At 36.6% G+C, this 16,350-nt stretch overlaps 2 protein-coding genes across 2 annotated transcripts; both read right to left on the reverse strand.

Moving 5' to 3' along the window:
- Positions 1-906: 906 nt before the first annotated feature.
- Positions 907-4,325, reverse strand: LOC106342073 (shaggy-related protein kinase zeta). Its single transcript, XM_013780891.1, has 12 exons — positions 4,100-4,325; positions 3,383-3,475; positions 3,122-3,181; positions 2,759-3,031; positions 2,598-2,672; positions 2,465-2,521; positions 2,227-2,367; positions 2,096-2,146; positions 1,891-1,986; positions 1,696-1,779; positions 1,458-1,559; positions 907-1,338 (listed from the first exon to the last, which is right to left on the reverse strand). Exons 1-12 carry the CDS (start codon positions 4,202-4,204, stop codon positions 1,243-1,245), a joined length of 1,233 nt encoding a protein of 410 aa, XP_013636345.1. The 5' UTR covers positions 4,205-4,325; the 3' UTR covers positions 907-1,242.
- A 2,201-nt stretch (positions 4,326-6,526) lies between these two features.
- Positions 6,527-8,849, reverse strand: LOC106342074. Its single transcript, XM_013780892.1, has 3 exons — positions 8,750-8,849; positions 6,859-8,436; positions 6,527-6,745 (listed from the first exon to the last, which is right to left on the reverse strand). The coding sequence occupies exons 2-3, from the start codon at positions 8,419-8,421 to the stop codon at positions 6,716-6,718; spliced, it is 1,593 nt and encodes a 530-aa protein (XP_013636346.1). The 5' UTR covers positions 8,422-8,436; positions 8,750-8,849; the 3' UTR covers positions 6,527-6,715.
- Positions 8,850-16,350: the final 7,501 nt, after the last annotated feature.

The following is a 16,350-nucleotide window of genomic DNA, read 5'->3' on the forward strand; positions in this document are numbered from 1 at the left end:
TCGGGAACTAGCTACTCCGGAAACGACATAGGAAGTCCCGGCATCTGCAGCAACAAGGAATCCTGTGGGTTTCGTCAAAAGTTGAGAACGGCAACCGATTCTGAAGAATTTCGAAAAATGGACTAGCAGAATGTGTCGGGTTTAGTGAGTGGGCAAAGATAGTAATAGTTTGACTTTGGAATTTTTGTTCAAAGCGGATTTGTAACCGAATATGATTTCCGATTCTCAGGTTGAATAAAATTTGAATTTTCAAAAGAAAAAAGAAAAAAAAAACTCTCAAAGGATCAAAGGCGGGGAAAGAGTTGAAAGGCGTATAGATTAGGGAGAGTTGTTTCACCCCAGTGTGGACTTCCAAAGCCTGCAGCCAAAAAAAAACAAATCAAACAGAAACAAGTGGACATGCGTTTTCAGAAAATCTATTAACAATCAAAGATAATAAAAGTAAAAATAACGAATGTGACTAATGAAAAACACCTGAATGAGGGGGAAAAAAAGAGAGAAGATTTAGGGTTTGGTCCTCGTATCTTTGCTTGTGGCTCAGTTAATAGGGTTCCCAGAATCCAGAACCTTATCAACAGTTTTCAGCCCATTAAGTTTTATACACATTTCAAATGATATATTTTCCGGTTAGTGACCCATAACTTTCCTTTTCTTTCATGAAAGGTTTTAAAGCTCACATTCAAATGCCTCTTCTACATTATGGAACCATACGTTTCTTTGCAACAAAACAAATGTTTCTCCATTTGTTTGTTCACAAACAACTTTCTTATAAACTTACTTCCTCTCGACGTACCAGAAATTCAATCATGCAATTGTATTCACGTGCCAATGTTAAGGTTATTTTAACATGGAGATCTCACATTCTAACTTTATATATATGTATGAGCTCTGACCCTGTTATTAGGCTTAAGTTTTAGACATCATTCATTCATTCCATTCTTCCATCATCGCGGTTTGCTGTCTTACGGACAAAAACATATACAAATAATACAACGAGAAAAGGTATCTCTACAAGTCAAAAGCGAATTATAACATAAAAAGAGAAAAGAGAGAATTGTATATTAGACACAATCATCACCACCTCCTGATTTCTCAAAAAGCTTAATTGGCCAATCATCTCTCTACTCATAAGCTGATATTTTAGTTAAACCCTCTGAAAAATCAGAGACAAGTAAAATCTTCTCTCCTCTTTTCCATAAGGCATTTGCTCCGCAAAAGCATCCCAGTTTCCATATTCCTTTTCTATTGACCAGGCTGTGATGGGAAGCCTCCACTCATCTGTCGCCTTATGTGCTCCGGTATGAGCCTGTTTATCAGCTCTGGTGAAGCCCCAGCTAACTGTTATGAACATTCGAATAGAGAGAGAGATTACAGATTAGGCAACTGTTTAAAACTGAACATTCTAGTAATGGTTTGGAGCTATATTACTTTTTTTTTTTTTGCTGTGATTGACGTACCTCTTGTTTGAAGTTGAACAAGGCTGGTAGAGGTCGGCCGTTAGGAAGACGAGCATTCGGCTCACGGAGTTCATTGAAAAATGGATGTGCACATGCTTCAAGCTTTTACACAGAAACAACAAAAAAATGTCAGTTAAAAGAAAACATCAGCAACATTGGACAGTGCAGTGCAGGTCCAATGAATCCAGAGAGAACACTCTTAACAATTAAGAGTACTTGGTGGTTTAGAGATACTGACCGCAGTGTAACGCAGGCTCGGTGAGTATTGAAGAAGCCGAGATGCGAGGTCAATGGCTTCTGGAGGCATCCTCTTATGGAAAACCTGAAGGTCAGAGAGAAGTATGTGAATTTGTTTAGTTTTTCATTTATACGAATATAATGAGAAGCGATTCAACTATTTAGCCACTGTATGATCGGACATGCATATAAATACCTTATGCCACGGGTGAGCTTTGATTTGAGGGAATCTGAAGTCTGTGTAGTTTGGATTCATGCATCGGATTTCTTCTCGAGTTGGAGTACCAAGAACCTAAACAAACGCAGCACATATATCATTACAAATCTATAAGATTATATGAATTTTATATACAAAACAGAATACGACAGCAAGATAACATATGATCAAAATGAAACTTCACCTTGATGATCTCTACCAGCTGGTCCACAGAATTTTCTCCCGGGAACAACGGCTGACAGATAAAAAATTATAAATATCAAAAATGATAGCGGAACATTCTAGAGTTAAACAGATAAAATAGTTTACACTAACCTGGCCAAGAAGGAGCTCTGCCAAAACACAACCAGCAGACCATATGTCTATGGAGGATGTATACTCTGTGGCCCCAAAGATGAGCTCTGGAGCTCGGTAATACCGAGAGCAAATGTATGATATGTTTGCTTCACCTTTCACCTAATCCGAATAATCATGTGTCGCAATGATTTCATGAGACAGAACACATACACAGTTGAAATAAGCAAAGCAGGATATTAAAGGTAAAGCTCCTTACCAATACTTTTGCACTTCCAAAATCACACAGCTTACACTGATGAGTGAGAGGATCAACCTGCAGAACGTACAAGAGAATTAGTTAACAATCTATCAAGATTATCAAAGACAAACCCAAAATAGAATCAACGTACCAAAAGATTTTGTGGTTTCACATCTCTGTGACAGACACCAGGAACAGTATGGATATAAGCCAAGCCTCTGAAGATCTGCAGAAAAAAAGTATTCTTACCCGTTTTAGAATCAACAAAGAGAGATACTGCCTGAAAGGGAAACAGATAATAACAATGCATACTTGGTATGTGTAGAGTTTGACATAGAAAATAGGCATTCTCTGGCTTGAACTAGTATAGTGCTTCAAAACCCGGTACAAAGTCTCGGGTACATACTCCATAACGAGATTGAGGAAGAGCTCATCTCTACTCGTTGTAGAGAAGAAACAATGCTTCAAGGAAACCACATTTGGGTGGTCCATTAGTCGCATCAACTGCAGCTCACGATTCTTGTAGCGCCGGTCTTGCAAAACCTTCTTAATGGCGACTGATTCTCCAGTTTCCAAGCACTTGGCCTACAATGGTAAGTTCATACTTCGATCAGAAAGGAAAGAAGAAAGCTACCGCCTACAAAGGGTAACAGTGATTGAGAAGCACAAAGGTACCTGGAACACGATTCCGAATGATCCTTGTCCAACAACCCGTTCGGCCATGTAACTGATGGTCTGCAAAAAAACAGAAAGAGTAAAACATAAGTGAGTAGCTGTAGCCTACTTAAAGTTGTAATAAATGAACCACAAAGAGTCTCTGTTTAGTTATTGTTTTAAGCTATACGTAGAAAAGCAAGTTAACATATGATTAATACGTAATCATTAGGACTACTAATTAGGACATTAGAGGATTCAAACAAAGAACGGAACTCAAACCTGTTTAGGTTCACCGTTTTTGCCTCCGATTGTAGTAGAAATGATGTGGCCTGTAACAGCATCGTTTCCCTCTATCACAGCAGCAGACATATCCTGCAACCAAACCTCAACATATCATCAAACTATTCTCGTCAAGAAAGAACAAAGAAAACTGATTAAAAAAAAATAAAATAGTGCTCTTCTCCTGAAAACAACAAACATGAGATTACGAAACAATCAATAGACAAAACCATTCTTTAAACATATGAAATCTTCAAATCCAAGAACAGTCAAGGCCTAGCTCAGAGTCCAATCAAGTAGATAACAAACAAATGTAAATCCAATACATCAAATCACTTAAAGTCATGGAACAAGTGTGTGATTAGTTAAACAATCTAGTAATTAAGATCTACATCGTCTGTGAAATCGAATTTCAAACCCAGAGAGAACCAATGTTCTTCACCCTAATACTAGTAATCAAAACATAGCTCAAGATCTTCAATATGATTGGTTGAAACATTCAGCTGAATAGTAAGACTAGCTAGCTACTACGAACTACGAACTACGACGATAGCAAGAGAAAACACAGATCGATTCGCTGAGAAACCGCATCAAAAAAAGTGAAATCGAAGCTAGATCTAGCCGAGATCTACAATAGCCACCAAACGCAATCGAAATGCAATTTGTTCACCAAACGTTAAAGTAGAGAGAGAGAGAGAGAGAGAGGGAGAGAGCAACCTTGTCTGTATCCATATCGGAACGACGCCTGGAAGCATCTCCGTCGCGAAGCTGCGGCGGCTGAGCAGTAGCCGGAGGCTGAGGGCCCAATGATAGTGAGGTCATGTGCTATTCTTCTCTCTCTTTCTCTAACTTTCGCTCTCTACCCACCACTGAAGAGTAAAGACTATCTTTCCCTTCTCTCTCTCTCTCTTTGTATTATTAAAAGAGCTTCGGATATCGTCCACGCGTCGATAGAGCGCGTAAGAGAAACGCACCAATGAGAACGCGACTAACCTCCTCATCAGTTTCATAAGCAGTCAAGGGTGGATAACCTTGCAATTAATTATTGAAGTTAGTATTGTTACAGATTCATTAAAACAAACTAATTTCTATATACTGCCTAGTAAGGACATAGCATGTATTTACATTTTGGGTAACAAATAACAACTAGTATAGTATGTTTGAAAAGGATGGCCCACGCGTGAACAGAGCGCGTAATAGGAACGCTCCAATCAGAAGGCTAGTCTATTAGTTTACGCACCTCATCAGTTTAATTGTGAGCTGGAAAAGTCTGATAACCTTGCAATTAGTTGCAATATAATGGTGGCTACAAAAAGAAACTCCAGATATTTAATATTTTTTTCTTTAAACGACGGACATAAAATGTTTTCATATTTTGGGTAACAACTGAGACCATTTGCATATTTTTAGATTTGTAAAATCAGTTTTTTTTTACTGGATTTAAAAAAACAGCATCATCAATTTTTTTGTATTTCCCGCTTTCTGACCTAGAAATGTCAAAATTATTTGTCATATACAAAAACAATATCAATTTTATAGTATAATAATACCATGTTTTGTTGAAGATTGACCAATTAGTAGTATATCGCAAAAGATCATCTTTTTACGGAAGAAGCATCAGAGGGGAAAAAAGTGGTTGGACACTTGTTCGTTTTAGTAAATTCGTTTTTCTACTTAGACTTTCATGCGGACATGGCATGCATATATAGCTTTGGCTTAGCCTTTTCTGTGGAACCTCTTTTAGTAAATTCGTTTTTTTTTTACTTAGACTTTCATGCATATATAGTCCTGCATTTGTTTCCAAGTAAACATTTACAGATAACCATAATCTTATTTTCAACTTGTTACACTTTACTTTAATACATACAGACTCAAACTAGATTTCGTGTCCGGTTTAAAATCTTAAATCTACAATTTTCTTCGATGTCGAGGGTGATTGGTTGAGCTGTGACTGTATAAAATTTACTTTAGATTTTAGTTAGCAGAATTTTTTTATTTAACTTTAAGAGATGTAGCTTTAAAATTTCCTACATCCAAAAAAATGGAGCTTTAGAAATTAAATTTTTTACAATTATTTTTTTTTTGTTTTTTGACTGTACATTTTTTTTTTGGTGGTAGCTTTAAAAACTAATATAAAGCACGATTGGTGGTTTTTAAAACTGTAGATAAAAATTAAAGTTAAAGTCAGTTGCTACAGTTCAACCAATCACCCCCGACCATCTAAGAAAATTTTCGATTATACGAGCAAGATGGCTACCTTTTCAACGGGGTTTTAACATTTGGTTCAATACGAGATACGTTTAAAAGTCTTAGAGGGCCCTGGATGTATCACATGGACGATCGCAATCCATTTCTTGGTATATTTTGTTTTGTGACTCATTATTTGTAGACTTGAAAATTTGAACAAATAATTTACCAAAACATATCGCATATATATTTGATTCTGAATTTATCTGATATTTTATGTATATATTTTTGTTCTATCTATATGTACGTAATGTAAACTATATAGAGAATGGCTGCTTAAGTAAATCAGTCACAATCGGTGAAGACCTAAACCAAAATCATTACCAGGAAACTCGCCAAGGACCAAGATATATCTCATTTGTGTAATACTAAACGCAGCCTCCACCACCACAACCGCAGCCACCAACAACTGCCACAGCTACAGGAACCATTCTTCTCTTTCTTGTTTTTGAAGCAAGCAAAAACCGCCATGGATACAATCATACAAGTGATAAAGATAGAAGAATCATGAAGATCAACAAAACATCTCCTAAAGCAGCAGTTTCTTTCATGTATATCTTAACTAATGAAGATACCTTTATAAAGTTTTTTTTTCTTTCTTTACTTTCTCCTGAACTATATCTGATCTATCCATGACACTATAAAGAGAATAATATTTGAACTTCTCACACCATAAATTGTTTCAATAATTCCTCTCATAACCATTTAGCCAATGCATTCAATTGAGTTCTGCAGTTTTCAGGTCTCTTTAGTGCTCTACATTACAGAAACATAATTACAAAAGAACAAAACAAAAAGTCTATTACTAGCAGAGAATATATAAAGAAGGTCAAAAGAAACAATGTCACATGGAATTATGGAGTATTATTGCAACAAAATCTCTATTAACATGAGCTGAAACCCCACAAGTGACAGACAATATTTGAGACCTTTTATTTCATCTCCATAGCTTTTCTCTTTTTAGGAACCTTTTATTTCAGATTTACATATAAATTAAAGAGGAGAAAATTTGGAAGATGAACAAAAACAAAACTTTATTGGCTCATCCTTTTTTTATTGTTGAAATTTACTTGTAATTTGGTATTGCTATGCCTCTGGTATAGGGTTGAGTGTGTCCTGAAAGACAAAAATAATGGTCAACAAAGTAAGCTAATCAACTTGTCAAAAACAAAAAAAAAAACAAAAACATTTGGCCAACCATTGACTTTGAAAAATACACATTAGCTTACCTTGGAGATGCACACAAACCCTTGTTGTGTATTGGAGGTTTTGACCATAGTTTCCCACTTGAGATTTTCTTGAATACTCTTGGTGATTTGATTATTATTATCATCAATGCCAAGAGACTGCAACCATGTGAATGAGTTGTTCTTTGATGGGATTGTTGGCAACGTACGCTTTAACCAAGAATCTGAAGGAGCTTTTGGCAATGGTGGTGGTGCAACAATGTGATGATGATGAAGCCTTGAACATTCAAAATCCGTTGTGTTGCCCTGCTGCAACTTGACTTCGAGATCAATTCTCTCCTTTGTAATCTCTACTACTTCAGAAATAGCTTGATCAGCACATTCTTCAACTTTTAGACCTGAGATAGCTTCTTCACTGGCTCCAATCAAGTTCTGAACATCTTCTTTAACAGGATCAACTTCTAGTGAAGGGTAATCTTTTAATAAAGACTCTTCTTGTACCTTCTTGTGTACTGAATGCACAGTGTCTACATACAGAGTTTTCTCAGCAACAGGAGCCTCAGAATAAGGTTCCCATGTATTGTCATCACTAGCCAAGAGCTCACCAAAGTTTTTGCTGGTTTTAGTGCGTGAAGCTGAGCTCAAGTTCTCTAGTCTCTCTTTCCCTTCTGGAGTAGAAGATCCATTTATCTTCACCTTATGATTCTCATTACAAGGTGTAGTAGTAGTAGTAGTAGGATCTTGATACTTAGAACGCATGCGGCGAACAGAAACACCTCTCTGTGCCTGCCTTCTCACAGACGGAACTGGATTCAACACTCCAAAAGAACTTCTCAGGCAAATCTGAGGGAGTAATCCACAAACACCAGAAGCCATCATGCTGCTCGTGTCTTCATCTTCCTCTTCTTGCTGATCAGGAGAATGATGAAACCGGTATGGGTTTTGCTCTGCTTTGTTCTGTTTCTCAACCACCACTATCTGCCTCGCCGGTTCCTCTGGTTTAGGCGGTTTCTTAGCAAGATGTGGAGGCGTCTCTGAGGTCAAGGCTTTAGCAGCAGGCAAGAATCTCCCCATCATTAGATCTTGAGTTTGTCGTTCACTAGATAAGGTTCCAAACGGCTCTACTAGCATCCCCTGACCACTAACATTACTACAGTTGAAGAAGAACGACTCAGATCTTGAAAGCGTCTCAGCTGCATCAAGATAAGTATCATCACTCTCATCATCATACCAAGAACTGCAACTCTTCGCATCCTCCACATGATCAACTCTAGTCTCCGGTTTCTTCACAATCCTCCCAGGAGGAAGCTTTGGCACAAAATGTTGCTCAACAACCACACTTTGTAACTCAGGTTTCCTCTCGTCTTTCGGCTTTCCAGGCTTGTGTTCCCATTGAAAAGGGACAGTTCCTGGATTCCTCACAGGACCTGAGTTGATATCAGACTTGTAAACTGGTGGAGAAGGAAGGATCTTGTTGGCTAGTGAATCAGAAGATCTTGTTTTCCTATTGGGTTCTGAAGTTTGTATGGGCCGTCTGATGGATATAAGAGGGCGGTTGAAATCTAGTTGCTTCTTCTCTTCCATGACTAAGCTCTCCATTAACATGAAATCAGTTAGTTTCTGCAATATCAAATCATCATTAGAAGTTGCGATAACTTTCAAACATCATGTAACTCTGTCCTTCTTATCAAGAATCTAAACCAAGATTATCAAGAATGTCACAGAAACATCATAATCAAAATTCAATAGTCAGAGAGAGAGACAGAGATTGTTTTCAGTTGCTTTGATGGTCATTATATCAAGAAACGTAGACGATGATGATACATAAAGTGTTCTTCACATCTTCTTGAAAACTTATCAAGATTTTTTCTTTCTATGTCAAAATATACATATAGATACAGAAATATACATAGAGAGAGGGGAAGTGAGATACCAGTGAGCAAACGCGGGATTGAAGAGAGAGATAGAGAGGATTGATTTTGGGAGAGAAGACCAAATAATAATGAAGGGGGGGGGAGGTGGTGTAAAGGAATATAAATGAGGTTGTCATATTCGTCTTTCTTTTAAAATTCTAGTTAAATTTATATAATCCATGTTAATTAATTTAGTAGTAATACTTAAAATAGAATTTCATTTTTCTTTCTTCAGTGTTTCTTCAGTGTTCACATTAGATATCTTTCCCGTATGTCTATCAATATTTTTTGTACAACCATGTCATGTGCTTCGTATAATAGGGAGAATGTAGTAGGCATGCATATAAGTAAGTATTGTTTGTTATGTTCAACGATTTAATTATACGAGTTGATTAGTTGCTATAATGATTAATTTGATTGCTAAAAATGATTAATTTTACATTTTAGTAATTTTATATAATTGATTATGGATGGTTGGGATAAACAATGAATAAGGGGATAACTACCACATGTCATGGTATTCTTTAACTTTAGATACAAGATGAGACGATAAGTATAGACTAATCTTTTTTGTTCAAACAAAAAAATAATAAACTCTTAGGGATAAGTTATTGGCAACGAGAACTATATACATTTCTTAAGATTTTGATTTCTTAAGAAAGTGTATTTTATATAGAAAGGTACAACATTTTTGTTTCATACCGTAAACACTTATTCAAAACAAACAAAATAGTACAATAAATCTAACTTTGTGTATATCAAACTTGTGAATGAGTTAAGGGAACATATCCAATCCAATTACAAGAGAACTATAGAAACAAATAACAAAAGGCCATTGGTTTATTAAATAGTGGAGATAATATATATAGCGAGGGAAAAGAATATGTCAGCTGCTAGCTAGGTTGTCAAAAATTATGTTATAAAAAATAGTAGTGACCATAAAACAATAAATGAAGGAACCCTTTTTGCTAATATTGGGGCATGGGTTCAGTTACAAAAAAAATAAAAAAAAATTGGGGCATGGGAGTGTAGATACGTATTGATTTCAGAAAACTGTTTTCATTTGATTTATTTTTATGAGTACAATATTAAAAATGTAGGTTTGTAAAAGAAACAAAATTCTTTTTACTTTTACAGTTTTTTTGGTAGCTACTCAAGTTATTAGTTTAGTCATACTCTTTTAAGGTAAGTTTCATTAGATAAATAGAAACAACATCTTTTTTTATAGAAAATGTCGATATGTTTAATTATATATATACCATAAAATTGCAAGGACATGGGGTACGTCTTAATAGAGTCATCAGATCATTCTTTCGTCATTAAATCATGTGTGGGGAGTGGTCATCCGTTGCTTTTCTTTGGTACAATTGAAACCTGTATAAATTAATAATGTTAGGTCTACACCAAAATTATAATTTTTTTATTAATTTATAGAAATATTAATTTATCGATATACTAATTGAACCAAAAACTCAATTTGAGACTATAAAATTATATTATTTTATAGAAATTTTTAGTGTATATTAATTTATAGAGTATTAATTTAAATAGTTTATATTCTATTTAATATTTATTGACATGCAAAATCCGTGACGGGAAGCTGCTCGACTAAATTCAAAAATAACAATGAAACGCACACTAGTAATTAATTAATCATCGAATATGCTACGACCGACGTAACTCGTTGTTCTAGTGGTCCCTTTATTACGTACAGCGAAACTTCTTTCGTAGTCCGAGCCTATAAATACGTTTTTCCGGAATGTTTTGTTTTCTTTCAAACGTATATAACTGTTCCTTTCATAGGTAAAATTGGGCTATCTGGATCTTAATTAAGTTTTAGAATAATTATAATAGGTTCAAGATGTCAGGTGAGTAACACCGTCCCGGGCAAAGTAATAGGCCGTAATATTTTTAAGCAGATACACACATCACTGATCTTATATGGTTTATAACTACAGTTTAGCAGCTGACAAAAAAAAATACAGTTTAGTAGAGTATTTACTAGGGGATGACATTTTACGTGACATCCAAACCCATATCTGAACCAGACCCGAAAAACTCGTATCAAAATCTGAACCAAAGTAGAAAAATATCCGAATAGAGATTGAATTAAGAGAGATTAGATATCCGAACGGGTAATATCTGAAACTGAATGGATATCCAAAGATAACCGAATATATGAATATTTGATCCTATATTTATAGTTTACTTCTCTAATTTTATTTAAAATATTTATATTGATTCTACACATGGCTCAAAATCAGATAATATACATATAATTATGGACAAAATCTTTTGCTACTCACTTAAAATACATATCAAATTCTTGTTTCTTATATTAACACAAGTTGCATCCAAAATTTTAAAATAACAACTAAATTAGTGTCTTTTTATTTTTAAAGTTTAATATTCTAAATTACTAATAGTTTAATCTATTAGAAGTTAGGAAACCAATTAAGTAAATACAAAAAACTTAAACAATGAAAAATTTATTTTTTTCCCTTCAAAATCTAAAGATCTGAACCCGACCCGAAATAACCAAACATGAACTTAAAATACCCGAACTCAACCCAAAATGTAAGCATTAACCATATGCTGCATAGTCTCATGTGACATCACTATGAGTCAATATAGTGGTTACAATAATCTATTTCTAACATTAACGATTCAATTCCTAGTTATTAAAATCATTTGGTGGTAGACTAGTGTAAAATATTGATTTAGGACAAGGCGTAAACTGTTGATCTTAGGTTCGATTCATGTTAAAAACAAAAAGGTGTATGATACTTGACCATACGAAGATAAACAAATGTTTTTGGCCTCATTCGAAAACACGAAATCTGGTTAGTTGTTCGTATTTATTTTTCAGGAGATTAGTTGGGTTTCATCCCACATACCTCCAGTTATTCCAAAATAAATTCCTAACGTAAACTAAATTATTGCAAGCAATAACAGAGTGACCAATGCACCAATAATAGAATAATAGTTTAAACGATATCTATAGAAAAATGTAATGAACGGTCAAGTCTTATGATATGCAATTCAAATGTGAGATACTAGCCTGATTGCTTGTTTTTTGCAATCATCTCATCTTTCAACTAGACAATTAAAAATTTACAATGCGCCGGATTGAGATGCTATGAAGATATCAAATGGTTGAATCGAATCATCATCTACGGATAAGATATCAATACACATAAAAATGACAAATTAATGAGATAAAGACAATAATTGCGTCACATTCGTTTGCTTATCTGATGCCAATTTGTTTATATACATGTAGTCTATGTTACAAAATAGGGACCTTACAAAAATAACAAAGGTTTGTTGTATTTGGGTTTGAGAATAACTTTGAAAATGGGCCACAGAAACTGAGTCACTTATGCCTAAGCTAAACTACATTTTGCGAACTGCATACGATACTCTCACGTTTTTTTTTTTTTGTTAATTAACATATCCAAAATCAGTATAAATCATTCAAAAAGAGAGAATTTGATAGATTGAAGATCCACAATTAGGATCTCTAAGCTACATTTTTGACAACTAATGCTAACTCCTTCGACTAAAAACATTCTCACGCATCGTTAGCTCTTGACCAAAAATATCATAGTTTTTTACCAAAAAAAAAGAAGGAAAAAATCATAGTTAACGCTTCTGATCATTATGCTTTGGTGGAAATTGCCACTGACCGGCAAGTCTCTGGTAACACATATAGTACAAAAGAAACTGAATATATACAAATAGGGAGAATTGCCAAGTGTGACTCAAAACTTGGAGTCAAACCCAAAACAATACCCCAACTTGGGTCAAAGACAAAAGTAACCTAAAAGGCTATTGAAATTACAACTATCCCCTTGTGACCAAACAAAAAAACGGAATTCTTTTTACGTTTCTACCCCTCGCAAGTCGTCTGTTTAGACGACTTGAAAATAAGTCGTCCAGACGACTTAACTTAAAGTCGTCTGGACAGTTAGTCTTAAACATAATTTAAAAATTTTGTAAAAAATATTTTGATAAGTGAAAAATGGGAATTATGTAATTAACATATGTCTTAGGAGGTATAAATTAAGATATAACAAATTTCAATTGTTTTCAGCATAGATGAGTGAAAGTAGTGAGTCATGATATTCTTAAGTTTATGTTTCATCAACATATGTTGTAGTATTGTATGTGTTCTTAGGGTTAGATTTTGGAAAGCATTAAAACCGTTTTTGAAAATTTTTAAAATTACTTATGCGTGTTCATTTCTGTGTATAGTAAACACTATTTAAGTATAATTTGATTTTATAACGTGGTTAGTTAGTTAATCTAGTCATTTTAGTTTAGGGGTTCATTTTAGGGTCTAGGACGACTTAATATTTTGTCGTCTGAAAACAGACGACTAAATATTAAGTCGTCTGTTGTACATTATCAGCCAGAATAAGTCGTCTAAACCGGACCAAACCTTAAAGTTTACCAATGTAATTTTAAAGCTAACCGGATTATTTACCCAATATATAAGGTGATTTTTATTTTTTTTGTTTCATTTTTCGCGAAATTCAGAAACCCTAACAGTTCTCCCTCTCAAAGGCGATTTCGAATTCCCACGATTTCCGAACAAACCATCGTTCTCAACATCGGCTATCTATCTCACTTCATTCTCACCGTTGTCGCCGCAGCTTCTTCTAACCCTAGCCGCGCCGATTCCTCTAAACCCTAGCGCCGCCGATTCCACTATTTCCGAACAAACCGTCGCCCTCGCCACCGTGGTCACCAACGTTCTAAACACTAGCGCCGCCGCTTCTTCTAAACCCTAGCGCCGCCGCTTCTTCTCTGTAAACCTTAGCGCCGTTTCTCTGTAAACCCTAACGCCGCTAAGTCATCAATCTCGAGGAAAAGATGAACATAAAACGTTGTCTCTATCAATTTACTCATTCTCACCGTTTCACGTTTATTTTTTCAGATCTATAACCGCAATGACGAGTACTCCAACTCCTTCTGCGACTGGAAGACTTGTAAGTAATTTAAGTCGTCTACTAAGTCGTCTGGACTTATATTGTTGTCTTTGATTATTTTGCAGACAAAAAGGATGGATATTCCAGAACTCCCCCGTAGGTTATACACATCAGGGGAAGAACCAGAAGCCCACAATAGCATTTCGTATCATACGGATAACAGCAAGTTGCATACTGCTCTTAGGAAAGCTCTTACTGATGACGAATTTGAAGAGCTCAAGGAGTCGAGTTTGGGAGTTTTCATCAAGTTCAAGGAGCAGGGATTTGGTTGGGCTTCAAGGCTGGTTCACTACATGCTCAGTTTCAAGCTGGACATTAAGAAGAAGTATGAGATGTGGTCTCTCGTTGGTCCAGAACCTTTGAGGTTTTCACTGTTAGAGTTTGAAAACCTCACTGGTCTAAACTGCGAGTACATCGAGGACCTTGAGACACCAAAATGTGACGTTACCCCAGAGATGGTTTCTTTCTGGGGGATGCTGGGAGTTCATCTGGAAGCTGGGCCAACTACTGATCAGATAATAGCAGCACTGAAGAGATGCGGGGATTGGTCCAGGGAAGATCGCAAGCGGCTCGCGTACCTCTCCATCTTCACTGGATTCATTGAAGGGAGAAAGTTTTCAACCGCTACACGATCTACTCTGGCAAGGCTAGTGATGGATTTAGAACGGTTTGAGAATTATCCATGGGGGAGAGTCGCGTTTAAGGTGCTGATGGACTCTTTGTGGAACAAAGAAATTGCTGGCTGTTACACCGTGGATGGGTTTATACAAGTTCTTCAGGTCTAGACGTACACAGCTATGCCGGAATTGGGTGCTAGTATTGGTGGTCCCAGAGCAGACAGTCCGTCTCCACCGATACTGGCTTACGAGGGCAGCAGAGGCCGCAGATCAATGAAAGCTGCTATCTTGAGTCAGGTATTTACTTCAATCCAAAAGACTGCGCAGACGACTTATTATAAGTCGTCTGGAAAGTCTTCCATCTGGACGACTTATTAGACGACTTATAATAAGGCGTCTGGAAAGTCTTCCCAGCTGGACGACTTATCGGACGACTTAATTAAGTCGTCTGGAAAGTCTTCCATCTGGACGACTTATTAGACGACTTATAATAAGGCGTCTGGAAAGTCTTCCCAGCTGGACGACTTATCGGACGACTTAATTAAGTCGTCTGGAAAGTCTTCCATCTGGACGACTTATTAGACGACTTATAATAAGGCGTCTGGAAAGTCTTCCCAGCTGGACGACTTATCGGACGACTTAATTAAGTCGTCTGGAAAGTCTTCCATCTGGACGACTTATTAGACGACTTATAATAAGGCGTCTGGAAAGTCTTCCCAGCTGGACGACTTATCGGACGACTTAATTAAGTCGTCTGGAAAGTCTTCCATCTGGACGACTTATTAGACGACTTATAATAAGGCGTCTGGAAAGTCTTCCCAGCTGGACGACTTATCGGACGACTTAATTAAGTCGTCTGGAAAGTCTTCCATCTGGACGACTTATTAGACGACTTATAATAAGGCGTCTGGAAAGTCTTCCCAGCTGGACGACTTATCGGACGACTTAATTAAGTCGTCTGGAAAGTCTTCCATCTGGACGACTTATTAGACGACTTATAATAAGGCGTCTGGAAAGTCTTCCCAGCTGGACGACTTATCGGACGACTTAATTAAGTCGTCTGGAAAGTCTTCCATCTGGACGACTTATTAGACGACTTATAATAAGGCGTCTGGAAAGTCTTCCCAGCTGGACGACTTATCGGACGACTTAATTAAGTCGTCTGGAAAGTCTTCCATCTGGACGACTTATTAGACGACTTATAATAAGGCGTCTGGAAAGTCTTCCCAGCTGGACGACTTATCGGACGACTTAATTAAGTCGTCTGGAAAGTCTTCCATCTGGACGACTTATTAGACGACTTATAATAAGGCGTCTGGAAAGTCTTCCCAGCTGGACGACTTATCGGACGACTTAATTAAGTCGTCTGGAAAGTCTTCCATCTGGACGACTTATTAGACGACTTATAATAAGGCGTCTGGAAAGTCTTCCCAGCTGGACGACTTATCGGACGACTTAATTAAGTCGTCTGGAAAGTCTTCCATCTGGACGACTTATTAGACGACTTATAATAAGGCGTCTGGAAAGTCTTCCCAGCTGGACGACTTATCGGACGACTTAATTAAGTCGTCTGGAAAGTCTTCCATCTGGACGACTTATTAGACGACTTATAATAAGGCGTCTGGAAAGTCTTCCCAGCTGGACGACTTATCGGACGACTTAATTAAGTCGTCTGGAAAGTCTTCCATCTGGACGACTTATTAGACGACTTATAATAAGGCGTCTGGAAAGTCTTCCCAGCTGGACGACTTATCGGACGACTTAATTAAGTCGTCTGGAAAGTCTTCCATCTGGACGACTTATTAGACGACTTATAATAAGGCGTCTGGAAAGTCTTCCCAGCTGGACGACTTATCGGACGACTTAATTAAGTCGTCTGGAAAGTCTTCCATCTGGACGACTTATTAGACGACTTATAATAAGGCGTCTGGAAAGTCTTCCCAGCTGGACGACTTATCGGACGACTTAATTAAGTCGTCTGGAAAGTCTTCCATCTGGACGACTTATTAG

This window comes from Brassica oleracea, chromosome C4 (assembly GCF_000695525.1).
Source record: "Brassica oleracea var. oleracea cultivar TO1000 chromosome C4, BOL, whole genome shotgun sequence".
NCBI lineage: Eukaryota > Viridiplantae > Streptophyta > Magnoliopsida > Brassicales > Brassicaceae > Brassica > Brassica oleracea.

Excerpts from the sequence above, each read along its gene's own strand:
- LOC106342074 (XM_013780892.1), bottom strand. The coding sequence starts at position 8,421 with ATGTTAATGGAGAGCTTAGTCATGGAAGAGAAGAAGCAACTAGATTTC. Across the intron at positions 6,746-6,858 it reads GGTTTGTGTGCATCTCCAAG|GACACACTCAACCCTATACC; the intron begins GTAAGCTAATGT and ends TTTGTCTTTCAG.
- LOC106342073 (XM_013780891.1), bottom strand. The coding sequence starts at position 4,204 with ATGACCTCACTATCATTGGGCCCTCAGCCTCCGGCTACTGCTCAGCCG. Across the intron at positions 2,368-2,464 it reads TTGGAAGTGCAAAAGTATTG|GTGAAAGGTGAAGCAAACAT; the intron begins GTAAGGAGCTTT and ends TATTCGGATTAG. Across the intron at positions 2,147-2,226 it reads CAGAGCTCCTTCTTGGCCAG|CCGTTGTTCCCGGGAGAAAA; the intron begins GTTAGTGTAAAC and ends TTTATCTGTCAG.